This window comes from Salvelinus alpinus, chromosome 10 (assembly GCF_045679555.1).
Source record: "Salvelinus alpinus chromosome 10, SLU_Salpinus.1, whole genome shotgun sequence".
In the NCBI taxonomy this organism is placed as follows: Eukaryota; Metazoa; Chordata; class Actinopteri; order Salmoniformes; family Salmonidae; genus Salvelinus; species Salvelinus alpinus.
This window is the reverse complement of record NC_092095.1, coordinates 31,839,916-31,867,270: the sequence shown is the minus strand read 5'-3', so window position 1 is coordinate 31,867,270 and position 27,355 is coordinate 31,839,916. Positions and strand designations below refer to the sequence as shown.

Below are 27,355 nucleotides of genomic sequence, written 5' to 3'. Positions count from 1 at the left end.
GCTGCAGGTTACCGTGGCGATTTTGACATTGTCCCGGATGTGCATCCTGTCCACGTCTTTCTCCGGGACGGCATCAGGGCTGTCCAGGTACGCCAGCAGCCCCGTCGGCTGAGGGGAGAGAGCGAGATTGTACACTATCAAATTCCCTGCCTCTAACCGTATGGATGGTACACAAGTGAATTGCCTGAACACTAGGGCCGGGACGATGGGCAGTACCGCGATACTCCTTACCATCGTGGCGTGGAAACCAAACACGAAGCAGATTTATGTTGGAAACAAACATTATGTTGTCATCCAGTCACATGTATTTATTTTCCAAGATAGAGCACACAATATTTTACATACAGCAGGTTTTTAAAGGACTAAAGAGTTCGGTCTGCTTTGTGTTTTCATTTTCGCCATGGTAAAAAAGATTGCTACATTGGTATCGTCACAGCCCTACTGAACACCTGTCGGGAGCCTAACCAGTATTCTCTTGAGGAGGCTCATGGCGATGGGGTTCTCTGCTGTCCACAAGCCCACCAGGTGACGACTCAGCTGCCTGTGGGAGGAACAGTTTAAAAACCATGAGTGAATTTGTCAGAATCCTAACTTGAGATAGGGATGCGTAATTTGGACAAGTAAAACATGTTTGGACGTTATGGGAGACTTGCGTAAAAACCTGACGTAAACCGATTTGGACCCTTAGTCCTTTACCTGTTGGTGAGCATCCTCTGGTCTGAGCTGATGGTGAACATAGAGGTGTGCAGGTGTCTGGGTAGGGCTCCCTCACTCAGAGCCAGTTCCTGCATCTTAGTGGCTATCTCCTTATCCCCCTCCTAATAAACAAAACAATAATTTATTGTTGATCATCGCCAATATAATCAGAATAATTACCCTGTTTGTCATATCAAGACCTGCTCTCCCCCCGACCTCACCTCGATGATGGCCTTCATCACCAGGCCCGCTCCCTTCACAATGGCCATAGAGGGGTGCTGGAAAACAATAACAACTCACTGAGACAATGTTAAATGAATCCCATCAAAACAGTTAGTCACACATACCTCATACTGTATACAGAGCATATCAGACAAAAACTGTTTAACAATACTATCTTCTTTTCAAATTGTCCTCCAGCTTTTAGTTTAACCCACCTCCACTTTTTACTTAAGACTGTTTTTCTTCCTTCCTTCCTTCCTTCCTTGTACTTTTCACTACAAGTTATTTTTCTTCTTTTTTTAACATTCCCCTTTCTCTTATTCTTAGCCTGGAACCCAAACTGAAACGGAGCATATCAGTTATGGATTCCAGACTACCTTTCTCTCGCCCCACCTAGTTACCTGGAAGAGTTTGAAGAGGGTGCGTCCGTTGGAGGCCACCATCTCCAGCAGCATGTCAAACTGCTGTCCCTCGCTGGTCTCGCTGTAGGGTGCGCACAGGGCAAAAGTCAGGAAGTCCAGCAGCGAGCTGATCACCAGAGCCCCCGTGCCGTGGTTCTGCAGGGAGAGAGGGAGGATATAGAAAAAAAGAGAAAAAAAGATTGAAGGAGACTGTTGTTCAAGAAACACGACGGCTTCCTTTGGTTTCGCTCCCAGGTTTCAGCACCAATATCCAAGGTTAGAAAAAGGCTGAAACATGTACCACGTTGCTGACGAACTTCTCTAGAAGGTTCTCCAGGAACTTCTTGGAGGACATCAGGGAGGCCTTGTTCAGTTGCTCCTGTCGCAGGTCATAGTCATCGTGCATCGGCTGGAAGGATGCAGACAATTGCAATTGAAAAAGTTGTAAATGGAAATTGTGCATTACCAACGGCAGTCACGTTCTCTGTAGTGTCATGGCGTAAACACCAGAAGTGTGTGTTAGATGGTCTGTGTGAACGTTCTGCTCAGGGGAATGCAAATGGTACTTACACACATAAGAGCACAGAGCATGTCTATGGCGGCGTGTGTCACACCGTTGTTGTTCCTCTTCAGAGCTTTCACCGTCTTCACCCCCAACTTCTCCCGGAACCTGCAACACACACACACACACACACACACACACACACACACACACACACACACACACAGAGAGATTAAACGAGACAAAGACTCATTCACTTCCTTGACATGATATGGAGACAAGGGGGAGGCTCATTGACACTGGAAATTCAAAAACGCAGACAAACACACATTTTTAATGGCATCTCTGGTCTACAAATATCATTTTAAAAGGGTCTGGGGGTTCATTCTCAACTATACAGGAACAAAGAATGGAATTCCTCTCATACATCTCAGTGACCCCAGAGGAGAGACAGACAGTGTCCTGGATACATGAGACAGATCGAGAGAGGGAAATAGAGACAGAAAGAGAGAGGCACACACACACACACACACACACACACACACAGAGGCCGGAGAAGAGAGATGATGACGTCACCTCTCTTTTGATCTCCCGGTGTGTGACACATGAAAGGAGAGTAGTAGACAGATTAAAGGAGAGCAGACAGACGGAGACAAGCGAACAATCTGAGCCAGACAGACAGACGTAGTCAGTCTTAGACAGAAGGCAGGCAAACAGAGCTAGAGAGCGCATAGACAGACGGAGGGCATACAGACAGGGAAGACAGGTAGGACATGGAAATCAGACAGAGAGGGCAGACTGAGATGTATGGATTCATATTTACGTTCCATCTGTGAATCCAGACCCTTGACCCGACCTTGGAATGACAGAGTACGTCTGTTACCTACACACTTACCACCACACTACTACACAATACTGCATAGCAACAACTATCAGTAGGAGAGGGGGGTGGAGGGAGGAGCGGAAGGAGTGGGAGAACGTAGCAGAGGAGGTGAAAAGCACAATTAGTCAGAGCTTTGAAGGGAGAGGGTAGTGAAGGGAGAGAGGGAATTCAGGAAGAAGGGGCAGCAGTGTGTGTGTGTGTGTGTGTGTGTGTGTGTGTGTATGGTGTGTGTGTGTGTGTCGAGGCCTTACTTGGGAAGCTGTGTGAATGCCTGGAAGCCGGCCTTGGAGGCCACCAGGCGTCGGAGTGCCTGGAAGTGGCTCTCCAGCTCGGCGTTGGGGCCCGGCAGCTCACACTCCTGTGACAGCAGGGCCAAGACAGCATTGCTTATCAGCTTCTCCTTGTTCTCTGAAAACAGACCCTGAGAGACCGGAAGAGGAGAGGAATGTTAAAGATAGCGTAACACACACAGTTGTTTGGTAGGTTTGAACACACTTACATCTTGGGTGACGGCGTGCAGCACACCGCTGTAAGATACGTTAGCGTTGAATCTGAACACTGCGTCTGCAAAGTTTCCATCTGAGGGAGACAGACAGGGACTCATGGTCAAACCCTCAGTCCTTTAGACATACAATATTAAACTGGCCATTTCAGGTCACTGATAAAAAACCTGGGTCGTATGCATTAGGGCACACCGTAGAAAAACGTTTTGCAACGGAAAATGAACGTTTCTTATTGGACAAGTTCAAATAGTCCCTCCCTGTTTCATTCTGTTTGCGTCCGTTTGGTGCTTAATGAATACACCCGTGAAAGGTGTTACTCACTAGGGGGCGTTGCCAGAAATTTGAGGTGCAGGCTCTCCACTTCCTCGTCCACAGGCATGCTCAGTAGGCCCCAGCGCTGGCCCCGCTGGGTGGGGGCCATCTTCACACACACGTCCCTGTTACCCGACGCACGCACCCCGTCCAGCAGGCTGGCCATCAGGGAGTCCCTAAACACACACACGTCAGACAGATCAATAAGATGGAGAGGCTAGCGATACAGATGACCCACAAATACATACATTTTCAAACAACAGAGAAAGAGAGATGTGGGATGGGTTAAATACAACACACATGAACGCATGAAGAACAGCAGAGCGTGGACTGAGACCGATAGATTTGGTGTAAAAAGAGAAAAAAGTGTGGAAGGAAACCGTAGAGGGCAAATATGGCATTCATGATACTGTATGTGTACAATAAGAGCTTTGTGTTTCACTGTACCTGTCTGTGGAGCAGTACTTCCTGATCTGGCCTCTGATGAACTCTATGGTGAACACCTGGGGGTTCTCCGCATCGCAGATGAGAGCAAACACCTGCAGATACAAACAGCATTTCCCCCAAATGACAATTTTTTTTAAACGGCGCTTCAGTCAAATTTATTTGAAAAAGACAAACATGGCATTTAACAGAGCCTGAGGCAGAGGCCGGGCCATAGAAATAGGATGGGATAGAACAGACAGCTCTGAAATCAATCAAATGTATTTATATAGCCCTTCTTACATCAGCTGATGCCCCAAAGTGCTGTACAGAACCCCAGCCTCAAACAGCAAGCAACGCAGGTGTAGAAGCATTATAACACGTCATGGAAAATTATTCTACCAATTCTATGAGTCAGCCCCAGTGTTTATGTAGGAGTTGTTGCAGCCACCCACCTCTCCAAAGGGCTTGATGGTGACTATGTTGTAGGAAGCTGGATCTCTCTCCACCAGACATGTCTCTGTCAGGCACAGGATCCTCTTGACGGGCTCCTGTCAGGGACAAACAGCACAGAAGAAGTTAGTCTCAAGTCTATAAAGGGCCAGTTGACTACAAAATAAAATGTTCATCTCAATATCCTAATTAATAAAAATTGCATCCTCATAAAAAGGTAAACACTAAAAAGGACATTTATAAAAGTAATGGATGGAGCGATTCGGACCGAGTGGCGTGGGGAGATCTTCTGCACCACAAACTCAGCCAGGGAGGTGATGGACTCGTCTGAGCCGTACTTCCCGAGTCGGTCCGTCACAAAGTCCTCGAAGGTCAGCGGGTCCTTACGCAGCCGCAGCATGATGCCGATGAAGTTGCCCGCGTGCTCAATGGCGCTTTTGATGATCTCGTCCCGGTGCTCTGACGCAAACAGGTGCTGGAGGGGGAGGGAGGGAGAGAGAGAGCGAGATCGGTAAGAGAGGGAGGGATAGGAAAGTAGAGAGAGGGAAGTAAGGACAGAGAGAGGCAATAGGAAAGGTGGAGAGAGAGAGAGAGGGATGGGGTGGGGGTGCAATACAAATGGTGAATCAGTCCTGGACAGTCGAATTTCTCAAGGGCATAAACACATTTGCACACAGACAAGCAAACCTTTAGAGCAGGTTGTCATGTAAAAACCATCCCAGCGTGAAACGGTTCCCAGTCCCTCTGATCGTGTAGCGATTTTGACATGCTATAAAATTTCTCCCAGCGTGAAACCGTCCCCAGTTGTATAATTGCACGCTCGTCTCTTCATGGGGACGGCTGAGCTCGTCTCTTCATGGGGACGGCTGAGCTCGTCTCTTCATGGGGACGGCTGAGCTCGTCTCTTCATGGGGACGGCTGAGCTCGTCTCTTCATGGGGACGGCTGAGCTCGTGCGGATGTTTCTCACACCCTCCCTCGACCTCGAAAAACTGTTCTGTGAGCATGCGCATTTGCGTCACACATCGGCCAAATCAAATGGTGACCAGGAGTATTGACTGACCAACCAGAAGCTTGTTGAGGCGTGAGGTTAGCATATATATATACCCGGACTCGCGCGTCAAAGTGCTGAGGGTTGACGTGAGGAGAGATTGACCGTGCATATATTTGTACGCTAGCTATACAAACAAGTTAAAACTGCACACCTCTGAGAACAATCCATCTCAACCAGTTTACAGCTAATTACACTAGCTAGCTAGCTAAATCAAGGGCGGGGGGGTGTAGGAGAAACATCTGCAGGAGCTCAGCCATTATTGACTCAACATTTTTACAACATGACCTCACAATCACAACACAAATCAGAACAATTGGGAACTATTTCACACTGGGAAGATTTTCACATGACACAAGGCTCTCCCACCCTGTTCCTGGACAGCTACTGTCCTGTAGGTTTTCGTTCCAACCCGTTGTAACTTACCCGATTCAGCTTATCATCCAGCTAATTATTAGAAACAGGTGCGCTAGATTACGGCTGGAATGAAAACCTACAGGACAGTGGCACTCCATGAACAGGGTTGGAGAGCCCTGGTTTAGAGAGAGACACACACAAAGACAAGTAAACACACACTACCCTCCCCCCTGGGTACGTACCAGGCGGCTGAAGCCCCCATAGAGGATGCAGAAGCCCCCCTGGTAGTCGTTGACCTCTGCGAAGCCCTCCACGGAGCGGTAGTCGTAGGAGCATATCACCCGGTTGGTCTGGGGGTCGATCTGGTCGATGCCACCCGGGGTCACCTCCAGGCTCACCGACTTCCGCGTGTCGCTCCAGTGGTGCTTGTAACAGTTGTAGCGCTGACGGGAGGGACACCCATGTTAACAAAGTGGACAAAAATTGTAGCATCACTGCATGATATAGCATTATCACGCCTAGCTCTGGTCCAGGGCATTATGTGCTCAACACATTCCGTACAGTAATGCCCTGGACCAAAGCTAGGTAATGATAATGCTTAGAAAACCCCATAGAGATCCATAGGGCTCTGGTCAAAAGTAGTGCACTATATAGGGAGCCATTTGGGACACATTTATTGTGCTCCTCTTCGATGAAATCACCAGGAAGTTGTATCGATCTGTGCTCTAGATGAAAGTCACCCTTAGGGGAGCAGGTGAGCAGCTGTTCTATTCCAACCTCTCTCTCACAAGGAAATGGGATTGTGCTGATGGAGGAGAAAACCAACACGGATAGAGGCTCTGTCCCAAATGGCACCCTATTCCCTATATAGTGCACTACCTTCGACCAAAAGTAGCGCACTACATAGGTAATAGGATGCCATTTGGGACCGACAAAATAAAACCCTCAGGGAGCCTCCTAGACCAGCTCAGCGCAGGAGAGGGAGAACACAGATCCTATTATTAGCAACTCAGGAAGAAGAAATAGAGGCTGCTCCACTCTTCCTCCTCCTCTCTACTCAACATGGCCCTAGGGTGTGTGCATGGTTCGTTTACTCATTTGTTCTGTTCCCCCACCTTTTATTCATTCATTCGTTCATGTCGGCATTCATATCATCTCCTCTGTAGTGAGATCATGCATTCTGTTCTCCTTTCCCTCTTTTGTTCAGGTCTTCATTCCCTCACTCCTTTCTCCATTGCCTCATTCAATACTCACCCTGCCAGTTATCTTTCCCTCAGAGAAGTCTGTCCTGAATCTCTGCAGAGAGAATGGGAGATCAGATTAAACATCCATGTAATCTGAGCCAGGTATTCATAAAACTTCTCAGAGTGCTGATCTAAGACTCGTTTAGCCTTTTAGCTCATAATGAAGATTACGTGGACAGGGGGGACCGGATCCAAGAGCAGTACTATAACTCTGCAACACTTTATGAATACGGGCCGGGATGCATTGCCATCCATTTAACTTCCTCCTAATTAGTCATGACATAATGCACTGTATCCTTTTTAGTTAGATGATTGAGATATCCTTTGAATAAGTTGACTTAGGCTGTTGAACACAAACGTGCAGAGTTTGATTGAAAAAAATAAAAAAATAAAAAATGTCCTTGATATCTGGGTGCTGGACGCAAGCCCTGACATATTGGTTCTCACAGAGACTTGCCTGAATGATTCGGTATCTGATAAGGACATTGCTATTTGTGGTTACAATATCTTCAGTTTAGATTGCAAAAATGGTGAAGAATGGCTAATTATGTGAAAACAACATTCACATCATCATGTAGTCTAAATTTGACCGTTCCCAAGAAATGTGAGATGCTGGTTGTATGCATTTATTTGTTGCTGGGATTTACTGATATGCATTGATATTATTACTAAACGTGTCGCACAAAGGTCGATTTTGGCCCCTATACTTTTTACCATCTATATAAACAACATTGGTTTGTCTGGAAGAAATTGTAACCTCCACTTGTCTGCGGACGATACTGTTGTATATTCTGTTGCCCATTCTGTTGACAAGGCTCTTTCTGATTTTCACTCTGCCTTCATTGTTTTACAGAAAACCTTTATTGCCCTCAAGCTAGTATTGAAAGCGGGTAAAAATTAAGTGTGTGTTCTAGGGCGTACAATAATTTCTCAAATGTTTTAAGCATCTGTACCTTGGATGGTACCAATATTGACTGTGTAACTGCTTACAAGAATCTGGGCATCTGGATAGACGACAAGTTGTCTTTTCAAAAACATACTGATGAGTTAACTAAGAAGCTAAAAATAAAAATGGGTTTCTTCTATAAAAATAGGTAATGCATCTCGCTTAATAATAGAAAGCAGAACATTCAGTCAACGTTCCTACCGGTCCTAGTCTACGGCGACGTCTATTTAATGCAGCTGCCAACACACTCAACCCATTGGATGTAGTTCATCGCAGTGTACTACGCTTCATTACGGCTGACATGTTCTGTACACATCACTGCATTCTGTATCAGAAAGTAGGTAGGCCATATTTGACGTCTCATAGATTGATGCACTGCTCTCTTTTTGTTTATAAAGCTCTTTCACAAAAACTCCATTGTTAATATTGAGACATACAGTGCCTTCAGAAAGTATTCACACCCCTTGACTTTCTCCACATTTTGTTCTGTTACAGCCTGTATTTAAAATGGATTAAATTGAGATTTTTTTTTTGTCACTGGCCTACACACAATAGCCATAATGTGAAAGTGGAATTATGTTTTTCAAATGTTTGTCAAATAAAATAAAACATGAAAAGCTGAAATGTCTGGAGTCAATCAGTTTTCAACTTATTGTTATGGCAAGCCTGAATAAGTTCAGGAGTAAAAATGTGCTTAACAAGTCACATAAGTTGCATGGATTCACTCTGTGTGTAATAATAGTGTTTAACATGATTTTTGAATAACTACCTCATCTCTCTGTACCCCCACACACAATTATCTGTAAGGTCCCTTTCAAACACAGATTCAACCACAAATACCAGGGAGGTTTTTTAATGCCTCGCAAAGGCCCCACCTATTGGTAGATGGGTAAAAAAAAATAAGACATTGAATATCCCTTTGAGCATGGTGAAGTTATTAATTACATTTTGGATGGTGTATCAATACACCCAGTCAATACAAAGATACAGGTGTTCTTCCCAACTCAGTTGCCAGAAAGGAAGGAAACCGCTCAGGGATTTCACCATGAGGCCAATGGTGACTAAAACCATTAGACTTTAATGGCTGTGATAGGAGAAAACTGAGGATGGATCAACAACATTGTAGTTACTCCACAATACTACCCTTATTGACAGAGTGAAAAGGAGGAAGCCTGTACAGATAAAAAATATTCTACAACATGCATCCCGTTTGCAACAAGGCACTAAAGTAATATTGCAAAAAAATGTGGCAAAGCAATTCACTTTTGTCCTGAATACAAAGTGTTATGTTTGGGGCAAATACAATACATTACTGAGTAGTACCACTCTCCATATTTTTAAGCATTGTGGTGGCTGCATCATGTTTGGGTAACTTGTAATTATTAAGGACAGGGAAACAGAATGAGCTAAGCACAGGTAAAATTCTAGAGGAAAACCTGGTTCAGTCTGCTTTCCACCAGACACTGGGAGACGAATTCAACTTTCAGCAGGACAATAATCTAAAACACCAGATCAAATCTACACTGGAGTTGCTTACCAAGAGAACAAAGAACATTCCTGAGTGGCCGAGTTACAGTTTTGACTTAAATCTGCTTGAAAATCTATGGTAAAACGTGAAAATTGTTGTCTAGCAATGATCAACAACCAATTTGACAGAGCTTGAAGAATTTTGAAGAGAATAATGGGTAAATATTGTACAATCCAGGTGTATGAAGCTCGTAGAGATTTAGCCAGAAAGACTCACAGCTGTAATCACTACCAAAGGTGATTCTAACGTGTATTGACTCAAGGGTGTGAATACTTATGCAAATTAGATATTTCTATTTAATTTTTTATACATTTGCAAAAATGTATAACACATTTTCACTCTGTCATTATGGGGTATTGTGTGTAGATGGGTGAGGGGAAAAAAATAGATTTAATCCATTTTTAATTCAGGCTGTAACAATATGCGGAATAAATCAAGGGGTATGAATACTTTCTGAAGGCACTGTACAACTTACCATACCCGGTCTCAAAGAACCGGTCAAACATACCTTCGGTCTCTACAGAGTTATTTAAATAAGATTTGTTTTTTTGGTGCCTCTAGGGCATTTCAGACGGCCGATTGAGGAGCATTTTAAATGATGAATGCGTTTGTTTTCTATGACTGTTTTGTATCTCTGTTCTGATTTTCATATTGTACTGATGTGTATAGTTTTGTAATTACACGGCTCATCTATAAAAAAAAGAGACCTTGGTCTCAGCAAGACTCCATGTCAAAATAAAGGTTGAGAAAAATATGCTGGTCTAATTTGCATATAGTCACTAGAAAGAGAAACTTGAGTCTTATGGGAAATATCAGACTCATTAAAAAGAGAATCTCTTACATCTCCTCAGAATACCAATTTCATGTCATCAACACATTTTGTTTTCTGCGTGGTGTGAGAACCGGCGGTGACAAGGGACCTGTAACTTGCAAGCGCTATCATTTTTTGCTAAATATTTAGACAATGAGCGTTTTTGCAGCTATTTTTTTCCCCACCGCCACTGCAATTTAGATGTGTGTGTGTGTGTGTGTGTGTGTGTGTGTGTGTGTGTGTGTGTGTGTGTGTGTGTGTGTGTGAGAGAGAGAGAGAACGGGCGCACCTTCTTGACAATTTCATTGCTTTTAATTAGGGCTGTAAACGTAAAGTGTTAATAACGCTTGACATGTTCGTCGGCTTAAAAAGTTGATGCTGTTAATCACGTCTCCATTTCTTCACCGCACGGAGCATTTTAACCCCCTAGAGTCTAAGGGGGATTCCTTAAGACAAGATATGGAATTGTTTTAAGATGGTCATACAACCAAGGATTATTTCGCTTTTGATTTTGAATTTTACAACCACTTTAGGTATAACATAATAAATACTTTGTTGGGGGATGACACACTGAATTTGGCCTTACTGCTATTAGCCCATAGAAAAGCATTGAATAACAGATTCATACATGGAAAAACATGTATCAAAAATAAGTTTGTTTTGAAGTGTATACCTGAGCGATATAATAATGATCAGGAAATAAAAACATTTTGCAACCATATTTAACCCCTTTTTTTAGGCACTAAACTACTTCCATATAAAAAAAATATAAAAAACACTGGTAGCTGGGCTACCTTCAGACTATTCTTGTGAGCGTCCTAGAGCAAAAACAAAGGACGTGTTAGCGAGTCTCACCTTTCAACAGAGCGGTCATATTAGTGTGTGTAGCCTCTCTCCACTGGGATTCTCTGCCTCTAACTAGTAAGTCCCTGCCTTACTAGTGCTCTTACATGCCGTCCCTAGGAGGGGTGCGTCACTTGAGTGGGTTGAGTCACAGACGTGATCTTGCTGTCCAGTTTTGCCCCCCCCCCCTCTCGGGCTCGTGTGGCGGCGGAGATCTTTGTGAGCTATACTTGGCCTTGTCTCAGGGTACTAAGTTGGAGGTGTGTTGATATCTCTAGTGGTGTGGGGGCTGTGCTGTGGGTGGGGTTATATCCTGCCTGGTTGTCCCTGTCCGGGGGTATCGTCGGACGGGGCCACAGTGTCCCCCGACCCACCAGTTTCAGCCTCCAGTATCTATGCTGCAATAGTCTAAGTGCCGGGGCGCTAGGGTCAGTCCGTTATATCTGGCGTAATTCTCCTGTCAAATCCGGTGTCCTTTGTGAATTTAAGTGTGCTCCCTCTAATTCTCTCCCCCTCCCAAAGGACCTGAGCCCTAGGACCATGCCTCAGGACTACCTGGCCTGATGACTCCTGGCTGCCCCCATTCTACCTGGTCGTGCTGCTGCTCCAGTTTCAACTGTTCTGCCTGCGGCTATGGAACCCTGACCTGTTTCACCGGACGTGCTACCTTTGTCCTGGAACTGCTGTTTTCGATTCCCTCTCTACCGCACCTGCTGTCTCGACCTCAATGCTCGCCTATGAAAAGCCAACTGACATTTACTCCTGAGGTACTGACCTGTTGCACACACTATAACCACTGATTATTTTTGACCCGGTTGGTCATATATGAACATCTTGAAGAACAATCTGGCCTTAATGGCCACGTACTCTTATAACCTCTACCCGGCACAGCCGGAAGAGGACTGGCCACCCCTCAGATCCTGGTTCCTCTCTAGGTTTCTTCCTAGGTTCTTGCCTTTCTAGGCAGTTATTCCTAGCCACTGTGCTTCTACATCTGCATTGCTTGCTGTTTGGGGTTCTAGGCTGGGTTTCTGTACAGCACGTTGTGACATCTGCAGATATAAAAAGGGCTTTATAAATACATTTGATCGATTGATTGATTGTAGCCCAAGCTTTCGAACTCCTCAGACAGAAGTTGGCAATCCGTCAAACGGCGGATTGAGATGCAGCCCATTAAAAAAAACATGGATCTCTAGCTTAGACAGTTTTTTTATGATGCTAATTAGATTTGAGGTGGCGGCGTGGACATCGGCTGTAGTTAAGCACACGCGTTTCCGCACGGACCATTGCGCAGAACACAAATTGATTGTGTTGAATGTTTGCGCCTTTACGTCGCTGAAGACAGTGTGCCTCTAGCCAAAATCATGTAAAAGTTATGCCCAAGCTATGTTTTTTCTTTCTGCTGCGAATTTGTGCTTTTATCATTCAACCTTAAATGTAACTAGGCAAGTCAGTTTAGAACAAATTCAAATTTACAATGAGGGCCTACCGGGGAACAACTGCCTTGTTCAGGGGCAGAAGGACAGATTTTTGTATTTTACCATGTCAGCTCGGGGATTCGATCCAGCAACCTTTCGGTTACAGGCCCAATGCCCTAACCACTAGGCTACCTGCCACCCCAAAGAAATGTTACCACTGACTAGGCTAAGCACAAATTGGAATGGCACAGGAAGAATTGAAAAGGAATAGGCTACTCAAAGAGATGCTTCAAAGGTAGGCTGCATATGCAAGAGTGGGGTGTGTATGATTGTGTGTATGTGAGAGTGGGAGTGAAAGACATCGGGTGTGGGAGAGAGGGAGGGGAGGGAGAGTGTAGGCCTGTGTGTGTAGTTATCTGAACAGTACAGATGTTTACAGTGTTTTCATAACATTGTTGGACAAGTTTAAAAGCTCTTTGTATCCACGTATCCAGTTATTTATTCCTATACTTGCACTCATTTAGAACATGTTACTAAAACATTCTGATGGAGATAAGTGTTTTCCGTCCCTTACAATCAAAGAATAGTATGCCTGTAACTCAATGCACTGCTTTTTAAATGGAAAAATATGTTCTTCAGGGCCAAACTTGATTTGTGATTAAATCGCAATTAAGTAATGCCATTAATTATTTGTATCACGTGACAGCCCTACTTTTATTGTATGTGATGGTGTTTCTAAAGAGGCCAACAGTCGACCACTGTTGCTAATGTGTTGAGCGTTCTCATGAAAAAATAATGGCTGATGCTACACATGGGTTCTGGGAGGTGAGTGTAGTTCCCAGTACAACATACTAAAAAGGGCAATCTGGGATTCAAAGAACTACTAAGCAGTCATCTCACCACTGTTTGGGGAAAACAGCTGAGGGGGTGGGGCTTAAGAAATGTAACCCCTCTCAAATGTATAGATGGCACTATGGACTGACCACCCATGATATCAAAATGCTAGCTTGAGCCATGTTTATGTTATACAATGTTATTCTTAAAATTCTATGGTTTACAAACAATCGACCAAAAAAAGCTTATATTTGGGTTGTAATGAGGTAAGACAGTTAAACCAAGCTCCTCACGGATTTATAAAGTATATTCTTCCAGAACCAATGGTGTGTTCTCTCACCAGTGCCTCTGTGAGTAGCTCTGTCCGGTGCTCTGTGGAGAACTTGAGCGTTTCTGACTTTTTGCCACTGCCCTTGCGGAATGTGAGGTTGAACTCGGTGCCCTGGCCCTTTCCCACCGGGGTGATGCCACAGATGTCCCCGTACGGCCACTACAGGGCACCACAGAGAGTGAGACAGAGAGACCAACATGTCACGTGTCAACAAGTCACATTCCATAACAGTGAAAATGACAGTTCATAGATATTCATCAACTTGGTGAAAGGGGATATGCTGAACAAAACCATAACCACTGGGCTATTTAGGACTAAACAGAAGAAGAAAAAAATATGTTGACAGTCATCACATAAATGGTACTCATCACATGGATAATGTCACATGACTCAGACTGAGAAAACATGACGGGATTAAAGAGGAGTCCCCTGACCTGGTTTGTGACTTCGAGCGTGGTGGGGTTGTACGTGGTAATGCCATGAGTGCCCACAGAGAAGACTCGTTTGTACCTGGAACAGAGAAAAGGGGAGCTCAGTAAGTCCGATACCTACTTACACAACATTTGATATACAAAGATCTACAAGACACAGGAGGTAGCTTAACACCCAAAACAATGTCTGCACCTCAAAATGGCACCCAATTCCCTACGTAGTGTATTACGTTTGACCAGAGGCAGAGACCTATGGGCCCTGGTCAAAGGTCAAGCGGTATATAGGTAATAGCAGGGCCGTGACAGTCAAATGAACTCAAGGCAACCAAAGTGGTTGTAAAGAGTCAATGTTACCGCGGAAACCGACTCAACCACACCTGTGCCAGGCCTTCCTGTCTGCAGTCAGCTAACCCACACACAAAACTAATAATAAATAAATAAATAAATAAAATGGTTATGACAGTTATTTTACGGTTATGACAGTTATTTTATTTTCGTGACGATGTTCATCCATAATCGTCAGTTGCACAATAATACGGTCATTGTGCCAGCCCTAGGTAATACGGTGCCATTTGGGATGCAGACAAGCAGTGTGGAGTGGACTGTGGAGAACTGCAGTGAGGGAGTAGGTGGACATGATTGCCCTTGCTGTAGCCTAAGTGGTGGTATTTCTGAAGTGACAGAGGTTAGCTTAGCATTGGATTGGCTTGGCTTGTGAATTCCATTAGCATTGATAAAATTATGCTAACATTGTTCCCCGTTAGTCAGCGCTCCACAAAATACCCTCCGAGCTGGAAATAACCATGGCAGAAATAAAGACCTATTATGTCTGGGGAGTTTGACACTGGACAGTGAGACCAATGGACCAGGGAACTTGTGTACATCCAAAATGGCACCCTATTCCCTAGTGCACTACTTTTGACCAGAACCCTATGAAGGGAATATGGTGCTATTTTCAGAGGCAGATGTTTATTCTGTACCAATACGGATGAGTGGAGCTCTGAAAAACTGAGTGTTTTGTCACTGGAACTGAATAACCATCCATCCATCCATAGTCTAGGGATGCAACGGTACACAGTATGTTATCGAACCGTTCGGTACGCCCCCACGGTTCAATACGCACACTTGAACCGCGGAATTACGGTATGCCTGTCTATAATTTCCAAAACGTGCTTATTGCGCTGCAGACTACACGCACGTTGTACATTCAGATCCACAGAACTAGACGCGCAGCTTGTGGGGGCTGACAAACTTTACTCCACAGCAATGTCTCAAAATGTAGAGGCCGCAACCACCTCCCCCTTAAACAACTAATGGACGATTTGAAACGACATCTCAGTAGGAAACCTCCCTACAGGGGCCTCATGAAGAGATGGGAAACAAAAAACAAATATTATCTCTGCTCCGACGTGACAAATGCGAGCGCTAGCGAGACAGAGGGAAGCAAATTTGAAGAGGCACCGACCTCTTTCAAATCTGCTGTGTGGGAACATTTTGAATTCAGCGTTCAATACGATGACGAGGGTAAGAAGACCATAAACAAACAAAGTACAGTCTGTAAGCATTGCCACTGTCGGCTACTCGAGTGGAAACACTTCTAACATGATTTGTCATTTACATCACCAGGCCGTATCCCTGGAGCTGGAGCAAGGAGAGTCAACTCGTTAGCGAAAACACAACAATCTCTCGCTGCTGCCTTTCAACAACAATTTGCGACAAATTCAGAAAAACTAAGAATTAACGAACGCAGTGGGAGTATTCATAGCCAAAGATTTGCCACCCTATTCGGTGGTTACTGACTCGGGATTTCGTCACCTGGTGAAAAAAAATGAACCGCATTACAACGTCCCCTCCCGCACACATTTCAGCAGAATGCCCAAACTCTATGAAACATCACGGAGAGAAATTGAAAACGAATTGACACAGACACCCTATCTAGCTCTCTCCACTGATAGTTGGCCCTCCAGAGCAACTCAAAGCTACCTCACTGTGACAGTTCACTATGTACTGGATTAAGAGATGAAGAGCTACAGGTTGTCAAAGCTAAGAAGCACTTTTCATTTTTAAATATTTTTCTCCCCTTTATTTCATATAGTAGAGACAGAAACCAGGCCTACTCAGTCATGCTGCCATTTTTCTGATTGGAAAGTTGTATTTGTCTATAGGCAAAATAAAGACTTCATTGTTTAAAGGGTGATGTGAAAAAAAAACACAAAATCAGAAAAAAATCCAGAAACAAAAATCCAGAAAAAAATCCAGAAAATCACATTGTATGATTTTTAAGTAATTAATTTGCATTTTATTACATAAGTATTTGATACATCAGAAAAGCAGAACTTAATATTTGGTACAGAAACCTTTGTTTGCAATTACAGAGATCATACGTTTCCTGTAGTTCTTGACCAGGTTTACACACACTGCAGCAGGGATTTTGGCCCACTCCTCCATATAGACCTTCTCCAGATCCTTCAGGTTTCAGGGCTGTCGCTGGGCAATACGGACTTTCAGCTCCCTCCAAAAATGTTCTATTGGGTTCAAGTCTGTAGACTGGCCACTCCAGGACCTTGAGATGCTTCTTACGGAGCCACTCCTTAGTTGCCCTGGCTGTGTGTTTCGGGTCGTTGTCGTGCTGGAAGGAGGTTGTTGGCCAAGATCTCGCGATACATGGCCCCATCCATCCTCCTCTCAATACGGTGCAGTCGTCCTGTCCCCTTTGCAGAAAAGCATCCCCAAAGAATGATGTTTCCACCTCCATGCTTCACGGTTGGGATGGTGTTCTTGGGGTTGTACTCATCCTTCTTCTTCCTCCAAACACGGCGAGTGGAGTTTAGACCAAAAAGCTATATTTTTGTCTCATCAGACCACATGACCTTCTCCCATTCCTCCTCTGGATCATCCAGATGGTCATTGGCAAACTTCAGACGGGCCTGGACATGCGCTGGCTTGAGCAGGGGGACCTTGCGTGCGCTGCAGGATTTTAATCCATGACGGCGTAGTGTGTTACTAATGGTTTGCTTTGAGACTGTGGTCCCCAGCTCTCTTCAGGTCATTGACCAGGTCCTGCCGTGTAGTTCTGGGCTGATCCCTCACCTTCCTCATGATCATTGACGCCCCACGAGGTGAGATCTTGCATGAAGCCCCAGACCGAGGGTGATTGACCGTCATCTTGAACTTCTTCCATTTTCTAATAATTGTGCCAACAGTTGTTGCCTTCTCACCAAGCTGCTTGCCTATTGTCCTGTAGCCCATCCCAGCCTTGTGCAGGTCTACAATTGTATCCCTGATGTCCTTACACAGCTCTCTGGTCTTGGCCATTGTGGAGAGGTTGGAGTCTGTTTGATTGAGTGTGTGGACAGGTGTCTTTTATACAGGTAACGAGTTCAAACAGGTGCAGTTAATACAGGTAATGAGTGGAGAACAGGAGGGCATCTCAAAGAAAAACTAACAGGTCTGTGAGAGCTGGAATTCTTACTGGTTGGTAGGTATTCAAATACTTATGTCATGCAATAAAATGCAAATTAATTACTTTAAAAATCATACAATGTGATTTTCTGGATTTTTGTTTTAAAATTACAGACCTCTACATGCTTTGTAAGTAGGAAAACCTGCAAAATCGGCAGTATATCAAATACTTGTTCTCCCCACTGTACATAAACCAAGTAGTAGCTGACACTGAGGGAGACAGTGGTTGAGTTAATGTATGAGCCAAGGGAAGTGTGCTCCGAGATCTATGAGAAATGTGACCGCATGCCACATTCAGAGGTAGTCGAAAAGGGCAGCCACTGTAAAGCTGACTGTTTATAAAGTGAGTGTAAAAAACATTAGGAACATTTTCCTAATATTGAGTTGCACCCCTTTTGCCCTCAGAAGAGCCTCAATTCGTCAGGGCATGGACTCTACAAGGTGTTGAAAACATTCCACAAGGATGCTGGCCCATGTTGACTCCAATGCTTCCCACAGTTGTGTCAAGTTGGCTGGATGTCCTTTGGGTGATGGACCATTCTTGATACACACAGGGAAACTTGTTTGACACACAGACCGGTGCGCCTGGCACCTACTACCCAGGGTTTCCGTTAGCCGGTAATAGACGACTTTTGACCGATAACATTTTTTGAAAAGCCTGAAGAAGCAATCCCATTGCGAAATAATGCTTTTTAGCCTTTCATTGATGGAAATACCAGTCGATATACATACATTTGACTGATCATGCTTATCGGTCTATATGTTAATTTGCATAATTTTGTGGAATTAAATCGGCGCATGTACAGTATATTCATTAGGCATCTTATTCATCACTCACGCACTGCATACAGATACAGAGCCTTCTGTCAGACCGCACGGGAGTGGCTGCTATCGCATCTCAAACAGCAAATGAAGACAGGCAGTGCGTCACACACCACTTTGCAATGAGCTGGAGGCAGTATGCATTTAGAAAACGTTTTCTTAATTGTTTGAAACCTGAATGTTTTACTACATATTATGAGGCATGTTTTCCCTGCTTCAAAGTATCCTAGCCAAAATCAGACCATATCCGTGGAAACAATTATTTTATGTATCAACTTTCTTTCATTGTCCAGTACCCAAAGGCACAATCCTAGTCATACTAGCAAAACATGCTAGTTGTTGCATCTCCCTTCTTTCTAATGGATATTTTCATCTGTCACCTGAAACTGCTCGCATATGCGGTGCCCTTTTGACAACAGTGTTTACCCGCTAATTGCATTATGGAACGAACATTTACTCGTATCCTACTGCCTTGTGCGCATTGCTACGCCTAATGTGAAGAAATAGTTTATCAACATCTTAAGCTAAATGTTCTGATCTGTTGCATCAGACTCATTGCTTTTCAAAGTTTATTTTATGTAGCCTACGCCTACTAGTCGTATGAATTTGGGATTTATTGTCCCACAAGCGTCCCAGAGTCTGTTTGGAACAGGCCCTTTCTTTCTCAACAAGCTGACCAATAGAATAGGTCAACTTTTCTACTATGGGTGATAGTGGATTGACACAGGCTAGTGATTTTGCTGTTCGTTGCTTGTCTTGTTGGACAGTTATTCTAACATCTTCAAAGTGAACATCAGAATTCGGTAAGAAGGACCGAACATCGTTGCATCCTCGACTTGAATACTTTGTTAATATGAATTACCATCACCTAAATCGCATTTCTGTCATTCTGAGCACTGTAGGTGGACGCCCTAATCAGGTTACACACCCAATGCATATGGATTCGGTACATTTCTCAAAATGTCCAGTGTATCTAAAATGCTGCCGGTCTAATGTCCGGCGGCACATTCTTTTAACGGAAACACTGTTACTACCATACCCCGCTCAAAGGCACTTAAATCTTTTGTCTTGCCCCTTCACCGTCTGAACGGCACACATACACAACCCATGTCTTGATTGTCTCGAGGCTTCAAAATCCTTCTTTAACCAGTCTCCTCCCCTTCATCTACACTGATTAAAGTGGATTTAACAAGTGACCTCATTAACGGATCATAGCTTTCACCTGGTCAGTCCATGTCATGGAACGCACAGATGTTCCTAATGTTTTGTACACTCAGTGTAAGTGTGTGTGTGTGTGTGTGTCTGTGTGTGGTAGGGCTACACAATTAATTGAATCCAAATCTTAACAGGTTGTGATATTTTAACATTCCACTAGGTCGCTTGTAACGTCCGTTTTTATAGTTCACTCTGCATGTTAATTAAGCTATAAGGCAGAGGGTGTGTTGTATATGGCCAATATAGCACAGCTAAGGGATGTTCCTGGATACAGCCCTTAGTCGTGGTATATTGGCAATATACCACAAACCTTAGGTACCTTATTGCTATTATAAACTGTTTACCAATGGAATTAGAAAAGTAAAAATAAATTGTTGTGTCATACCAGTGGTATATGGTCTGATATACCATGGCTTTCAGCCAATCAGCATTCAGGGCTCGAACCAACCAGTTTATAATTGTGATTTTTTGCTGGTGAGTTCTCTCTCCTGTACCCCGCTCGCAGACACACACCTCCTGTAGCCCCGCCCCCTGCCACTCAAGGAGGCTGTTCTTCGAGGCTTGACCACTCCGCGAATGGCACTTGCATGCAGTCAACATGCTGTCAAGTAGCAACATCTCTCTAAACCAGATCGAGAAAACCATTCTGCTTTCCACTTTGCTATACTATTAGTTTGTGTATCTTATTCTCTGCAAAACGCTAGTTAGCATGCGGTCTGTGCCTACAAAATTCATTAGCCGCTAATGCCAATCGCTAGCTAGGTGGCTAGCTAAATCACAGATGAAAGGGGAAACCTAGTTAGTCATAATAATAATCTACCTTAACTTAATGTTTTAACCATGTCTCATGGAACTAGGTCTACACCAACGTGAATGAAAAACGCAATCAATACCCACTCTAGCTACCTCAGACCGGCTTTAGAGTTTCCGCTAAACTGCACCCCTGATCCACCTCTGAACTGAACTGTAAAACTAAACCAAGCTGAAGTCAGATTTGAGGCTCAGATGTTGTTAAGCTAAACCCCAAAGAACTTATTTCCTGGGTTGTTAAATTGGACAAAGTGAATGGATGGGATTATTTCTGGACATCTGCCAACATACTGCTAACCATGCTGTGGTCACGCTGATGCTTTTAAAAATGTGCTGAATGAGTGAGGCAAAAGATTCAGTGGAAGCTGACTGACTGACCCAACACAGGAAGGATGAACCGGCCTTCTGACGACAATCATGCAAACTTCCTTGCTCAACACGCTGCCCCTACATTTTCAACTACTTATTATTAGGCTTTATTGTCGTCTTACAATCTCTACCTACACACATTTAGGCATAGGCATATTGTCAGGAGAAGACTGTCACGCTTGTAGACCTTGAATTCACACAGAGTTGCCTCTCTTCAATAGCTGAAGGGAGTCTGTGTGACCTGAAAGGAGCACTTTCAGTACCTCCTAATCACTGTTGTCCTCAGCACAAAACATTCTGACGTTGAGCCCTGTGCACACACACAGCTTCACTAGGTAAAGAGAAACAAAGTGGATATAACTGGTAGAAAGGCCTTTTATTCACGCCTGAGTGTGCCCAGATATCAGTATAGAAATCCAGAGGTAGATTGAGAGTAATCAGAGTCAAGGTTTGGGTGGATTCTACAGTCTCTGCATCCCAGTAGCAGAACTGAGCTCCCTCTCCTCCTCGATCATCATCAAGCACATCGTTTTCCTTTCATCCTAGCCAACTCCACCCTCCCTCCCTCCCAGCTCTAAGTGCAGGGCCCCTGCTCTGCTCCGAAAGTCACCCTCATACACAGACCCTTTGACCTTGCTGCTCAGTGGCTGGACCCGACCTCGTCACAAGACTGTTTAATTAGTCATCCCCTCCAGGCAGACACAGCCACTCACCAGCACAGTCTAAGTTTGGAACAGCCCAGGACAGGTACTGTAGTAGCCAAGGCCAGGGTTGTTCTCTTATTCTGGGCCCAGGTTAAAGGCTTAACTAGGGGCTCAGTTGTTTTCCTGGGCAGGTCACATGGTCAGAAAACGCCACATAGCATATAGCCTATTTACATGGGTCAGAGATTGTGTCATGTACAGGGCAGGAACAGTATACTGCTCCTCACAAGAATAGTCATCGTTCAGTCTCTCCCGCCATGACTTCAGAGTGCTTTATAACATCATAAAAGTTCATACGAATGTTATTGGAAGCAGTGTAACATTTAATTGGCAGTGCTACCACTCAATAGGCTAGATAGATAAACTAGTCATTATTACTGGAGATGGAGGTAAAGGCTAGATCTTCCCTCCCGTTTGCAGTTTGGTTTGAAGGTCTTCCACTGAAACTCAGTCCAGCCGGCTAGATTTCCTCGAAAGCCGTACCACAGCTAAACCCAGAAGATATTCTGAACAAGAGATGAATTCCAAGGCCAAGATTTATTTCCATCAATAGATAACTACAGTAAAGTATGCAGTATGCCTATTAACCCGAGTGAGACTTTAGCCAGGAATCACTCTCACCTGACGGGACTGGCCGCCACAGAGAGTAAAGTACACGGTGTATATAAAAACACTAGTCTGCTGTTGTGCTGCACACAGCTTATAGAGTTACACTGAGGCCTAATGCAAAGCAAGGCAGTGATAAGCACTTTGGCACTGAGCTATTGACTCCAGCTGGAAAATCAATTGTCTACAGTCAGCCAGGCTTTGGTACATGACGTACACATACACGCACGCATACTGTTGTGTACAAACACACACTGAAAGAGCCTTTCCATTGACTGAATCCATGACTCTTCCCTCCTTTACAATTCCTCACTGTTGCCTGGGACAGAGGAAGGCAGGCAGGGGGTGGTTATGGTGGATTATGTTACCAGGATGTAATAGAGATGAAGGTTTTACCCTCCAATAAAGGGAGTTTATATGAGAGAAAGCACAAGATGCAGAAGAGTGCATAGTACAGCCCTCAACCTCACTGACAGAGCAGAAAAGCCTGTGAGAAATGAACTAGGCATAACTGAACTGTCCACTTCTTCAGTCATTTATGCCTGTTAAAGCCATCCCTCCTCCACTCTGTGCAAACTTTGGGGTTTTGCTTTCCTTTCCCGGCCTCAGATTTCAGAATAACGCATCACTTTAAGCAACTTCCTCTGTCTGCTGGAAACCTTGGTACAATCACTTCTCTTTCGCAGCTCACACAAACCCCACGTCTCGAATGGTAAAAACGATTCTAACTGAATCCAAATCATTAGGAATGTTGCTATGTGCAACACGCCAAACATTTAGCCAACATGCTAATGCTAGGAAAATCCAGTAGCCATTTAAACAGACATCTGCACAAACTGAATGAGACGTCCATGTGCATGGAAATCTGTCTTAGCATAAAAATGTTGAACAACTTGGTGTGTTTACCCTCTTAGTTTGGTTCATTTGGACTAGTGTGAACACTATTCGTAGCGCACTAAAAAAAAAGAATTAGCACCATGGCTCGCTCATAAAGGTTGGTCTCGGTACGATTCAATTTGGACCATGGTGCAGTTCGCTGCAGGTGAGAATGCAGTCCAGACCAAACACATGAAAAGAACCAGAGTCGCACAGTATTATTGGTCATTTTAGTGCGAACATTTGATGAAATGCAGCGTCATAACTTTAAATCTCTGAAACATTCTGTGAGTATAGCAGCGCATTTATGAGACCCGGGGCAGATTTTAATTTTCTTTATATTTATTTCACCAGGTAGGCTAGTTGAAAACAAGTTCTCATTTACAACTGCGACCTGGCCAAGATAAAGCAAAGCAGTTCGACATACAACAACAGAGTTACACATGGAATAAACATAGTCAATAATACAGTAGGAAAAAAAGTGTATATACATTGTGTGCAAATGAGGTAAGATAAGGGAGGTAAGGCAAAAAATAGGCCATGGTGGCAAAGTAATTACAATACAGCAATTAAACACTGGAATGGTAGATGTGCAGAAGATGAATGTGCAAGTAGAGATACTGGGGTGCAAAGGAGCAAAATAAATAAATACAATACGGGGATGAGGTAGTTGGATGGGCTATTTACAGATGGGCTATGTACAGGTGCTCTGCTCTGACAGCTGGTCCTTAAAGCTAGTGAGGGAGATATGTGTCTCCAGCTTCAGAGATTTTTGCAGTTCGTTCCAGTCATTGGCAGCAGAGAACTGGAAGGAAAGGCGGCCAAAGGAGCAATTGGCTGGGGGTGACCAGTGAGATATACCTGCTGGAGCGCGTGCTACAGGTGGGTGCTGCTATGGTGACCAGTGAGCTGAGATAAGGCGGGGCTTTACCTAGCAAAGACCTGTAGATGACCTGGAGCCAGTGGGTTTGGCGACGAGTATGAAGCGAGGGCCAGCCAACGAGAGCGTACAGGTCACAGTGGGGGGTAGTATATGGGGCTTTGGTGACAAAACAGATGGCACTGTGATAGACTGCATCCAATTTGTTGAGTAGAGTGTTGGAGGCGATTTTGTAAATGACATCGCCGAAGTCGAGGATCGGTAGAATAGTCAGTTTTACGAGGGTATGTTTGGCAGCATGAGTGAAGGATGCTTTGTTGTGAAATAGGAAGCCGAGTCTAGGTTTAATTTTGGATTGGAGATGTTTAATGTGAGTCTGGAAGGAGAGTTTACAGTCTAACCAGACACCTAGGTATTTGTAGTTGTCCACATATTCTAAGTCAGAACCGTCCAGAGTAGTGATGCTGGACGGGCGGGCAGGTGCGGGCAGCGATCGGTTGAAGAGCATGCATTTAGTTTTACTTGCATTTAAGAGCAGTTGGAGGCCACGGAAGGAGAGTTGTATGGCATTGAAGCTCGCCTGGAGATTAGCAGAGACTGGCCATAGGCCACTTTGACAGAGCTTGAGACATTTTTTAAAGAATATTGGGCAAATGTTGCACATTCCAGGTGTGGAAAGCTCTTAGAGACTTACCCAGAAAGACTCAAAGCTGTAATCGCTGCCAAAGGTGCTTCAACAAAGTATGACTCAGGGGTGTGAATACTTATTTAAATGCGATATTGGGTAAAAACAATCCATTTAATTAATATTGAATTCAGGCTGTAACAACAAAAATAAATGTGGAATAGGTATAGGGGTATGAATACTTTCTGAAGGCACTTCACATTGACATTTTAACAAAAGCCCTCCTTTGGACAGAAGCCTCCATTCTACTTTATCATAAAGGATGAGATCTGTAGTCTGAGCCTTGATTGAGTCAGAAGATGACAAAAGAAGCAGTCAGTCAATCAGATTACTGAGTAATGGCGCCTTCACTCCTTCACTTGCGGTTAAGCTAAGCTAAGTGAAGCTAGGCTAAGTGACGCTAAACTAAGTGGTAGACTAGTGGTTGGACACCAGCTAGCTAACTACCACACTGCCATAGATCCTCATTAAGATCCCATTAGGTAAGTATGAGCCTAGAACAACTTCAACACTTATCTTGGCAAGCACTTGTCCTCATAACCTTGGCTTGAACTTTCAAGGTATGAACAATCCAATAAAGAAAAACCAGGACCTGAGGCCTTCAGAAATCGCCACTGGCCAAACACACTTCTTACACAAATCACATGGCTGCCAAAACCAGTTTCCTGGTAAACCTGTTTTAGCAGCCGTGTGTTGTGTAAGTAGTGTGTGTAAACTGTAGCCTAAACGTAACCGATGTGGTCTGTGTGTGTGTAGAGTGAATCCTTTGCGCCCGGCTCAGAGCAGATTCGTCATGGCAGCAGGGGAGCGGAGATTCTTGACGGTCCACGATCCAGGCAGCGATGGCTCTGAGAGAGGTCCTTTGTGTGGCCACAACATTGAGCAGCCTGTTTGCCACGCCGGGGCCAAGTCTAATAGAGCCTTAAGATGCCAAGAGTCACAGGATTCAAAAGGACTAAGACTACAGAAGGGACACAGCCGTGGGAGAGGAAAATACTACTACACACACACACAAATCAGAAAAAGCCCTTTGAAGCAATGTAATCGGTGGTGAACCTTTTCTACTGAGGCTTGTAGCTAGCTTCTTCCTCAACCTGCTCTCTACTGTACTTCAGGACTGAGGTGGTTCTAATTAAAAGGACAAACGTGCTGCTCACGCTGGGACTTTCAGTAAAGAGTGCAGGCTAATCAAGGTTGATTGTAATTAAGGTTGGCCCCCTGGCAGATGTTCCGTGTTCACAGTAGAGAAGCCCGGCTTTGCATTCTGGTACCGTGGCTGCGTACCATAAAGTTCCATAAAGCCACAGCAAATAGGCCACTGTAGGCTATACAAACAAAACAAAATGTCTTGGGGTGAAGCTGAGAAAGCCGCAAAGGACCTTACTTCAGCCTTATGCGCCACAGGGAGCGAAGAGGAGCAACAACATTACGTAATACACAAAACCCTTCTCTCTTGACCTCCCAGTCAAAGCCCTGGCCTCACTCACTGACTGTCTAGTTCAGTGTCCACACCCACACACACACAGAGGATGTGTAGAAGATGACATATTATGAAGCCCTCAACCCTGCCCGTGGCTAATCCACGCTCTAGCACTACTGCTAAAGTTACCACAGTCAATGGCTGCCTTAATGGGATAAAGCTATTTTAGGGAGCGGATATCGGTAATGTGGTCCTGTTGTTGTCTACTGCTCAATGTCTCACCTCTGTGGAGGTCTACCAGAGAAAAGGGATGGGACCAGTTTGTTCAGTTTGTTTGTACCCTGATGAAGACAGCTTGCCTGTCGAAACGTTGGTAAATTAAATATTTTTGCATCTGAGCTCCTAGAGTGTGCGGCTCTCCTTTATTTTTAAGTTACCAGTTTGTTTAGTAACATTTGCTCTTTCCATAGTATATAGACCTAGATCCCATTGATTCATGATCTCATGGTTGTTACCATTCAGCTGTACTTATGGACCTTAAGTCATAGATCACGAGTGCAGTCTAACCTGCGTTATCTAGGTATTGGGATTTCAGAGACATGTATTCGGGTTAGTGAGAATCTGACACTAGTGATTTGTGTACACCTTGTCACCCATTGAAGGAAACGCACACACAATGGAAGCACTGAGTCAGGGATTTCAGTGCTTTCCCTTTGTTCTGGTGTTGACATCAGTGTGTCTGTCCTGCTGCCTGATTGCTAGGCCTACAACTAGGATCAGTGTGGAACGGTAGAGAACGATAAAGAGTAGAAGGGAATGTACCGGACCTGACATTACCTAGTTGCCCGTGACCTGAACATCAAGAAAACTAAGCTATCTTTCACAAAGCAGAGATGCATATAGAAGTTATGGTACTTGACTAGTGAAGGAGTAATTACCCAACTCAGCCTAGCAAACCAGCCCCAAGGAGAGAGAAAGGATTTCATTAGTTGAACGAATGTTATCAGTATCAATGGGAGGTCTTTCAGGGAAAGGAACGTTAGAATATGAGGTGGCTCTTACTTTCCCCTCCAGGAGTGTTTGGTGGTGTAGAAACAGGCCAGGTCTCTGTTGTCTTTGATGACATTCATCTTCTGGCAAGACCTGCAACACAAGAGAACAAGGTCAGGGTAAGACAGACACAAAGAGATGATGAAATGGGCTTTTAACAGTCCCGCTTTAGTGTCTCTTCATTGAGTACATACAGGTCAGAGCAGTGGAATTGGACGCCAGGCAACTTTCATTTGAGCGAATGGCAGCAAGCATATAAATTAGGCCT

The 27,355-nt window shown here is 44.3% G+C and overlaps 1 protein-coding gene across 7 annotated transcripts in view; it reads right to left on the bottom strand.

The window, feature by feature from the left end:
- Window positions 1-27,355, bottom strand: part of LOC139531918 (dnaJ homolog subfamily C member 13-like) — a 52,170-nt gene that overhangs the window by 20,147 nt on the left and 4,668 nt on the right. For 5 of the 7 annotated variants that reach the window (XR_011666455.1, XM_071328893.1, XM_071328895.1 and 2 more), the window contains exons 2-20: window positions 27,100-27,180; window positions 14,192-14,267; window positions 13,767-13,916; window positions 7,057-7,098; window positions 6,045-6,245; window positions 4,664-4,870; window positions 4,398-4,493; window positions 3,967-4,058; window positions 3,529-3,695; window positions 3,204-3,283; window positions 2,956-3,125; window positions 2,645-2,677; window positions 1,890-1,989; window positions 1,621-1,728; window positions 1,320-1,475; window positions 918-974; window positions 697-818; window positions 466-541; window positions 13-108 (exon numbers count right to left, since the gene is read on the bottom strand). Coding sequence is in view for 6 of the 7 variants with exons in the window: in XM_071328889.1 (XP_071184990.1) it covers window positions 13-108; window positions 466-541; window positions 697-818; window positions 918-974; window positions 1,320-1,475; window positions 1,621-1,728; window positions 1,890-1,989; window positions 2,645-2,677; window positions 2,956-3,125; window positions 3,204-3,283; window positions 3,529-3,695; window positions 3,967-4,058; window positions 4,398-4,493; window positions 4,664-4,870; window positions 6,045-6,245; window positions 7,057-7,098; window positions 13,767-13,916; window positions 14,192-14,267; window positions 27,100-27,180 (2,110 nt within the window). In the remaining variant the exon portion in view is untranslated. The remainder of the gene's footprint in view (window positions 1-12; window positions 109-465; window positions 542-696; window positions 819-917; window positions 975-1,319; window positions 1,476-1,620; window positions 1,729-1,889; window positions 1,990-2,644; window positions 2,678-2,955; window positions 3,126-3,203; window positions 3,284-3,528; window positions 3,696-3,966; window positions 4,059-4,397; window positions 4,494-4,663; window positions 4,871-6,044; window positions 6,246-7,056; window positions 7,099-13,766; window positions 13,917-14,191; window positions 14,268-27,099; window positions 27,181-27,355) is intronic. The other 2 variants (XM_071328891.1, XM_071328892.1) reach the window with 1 other exon arrangement.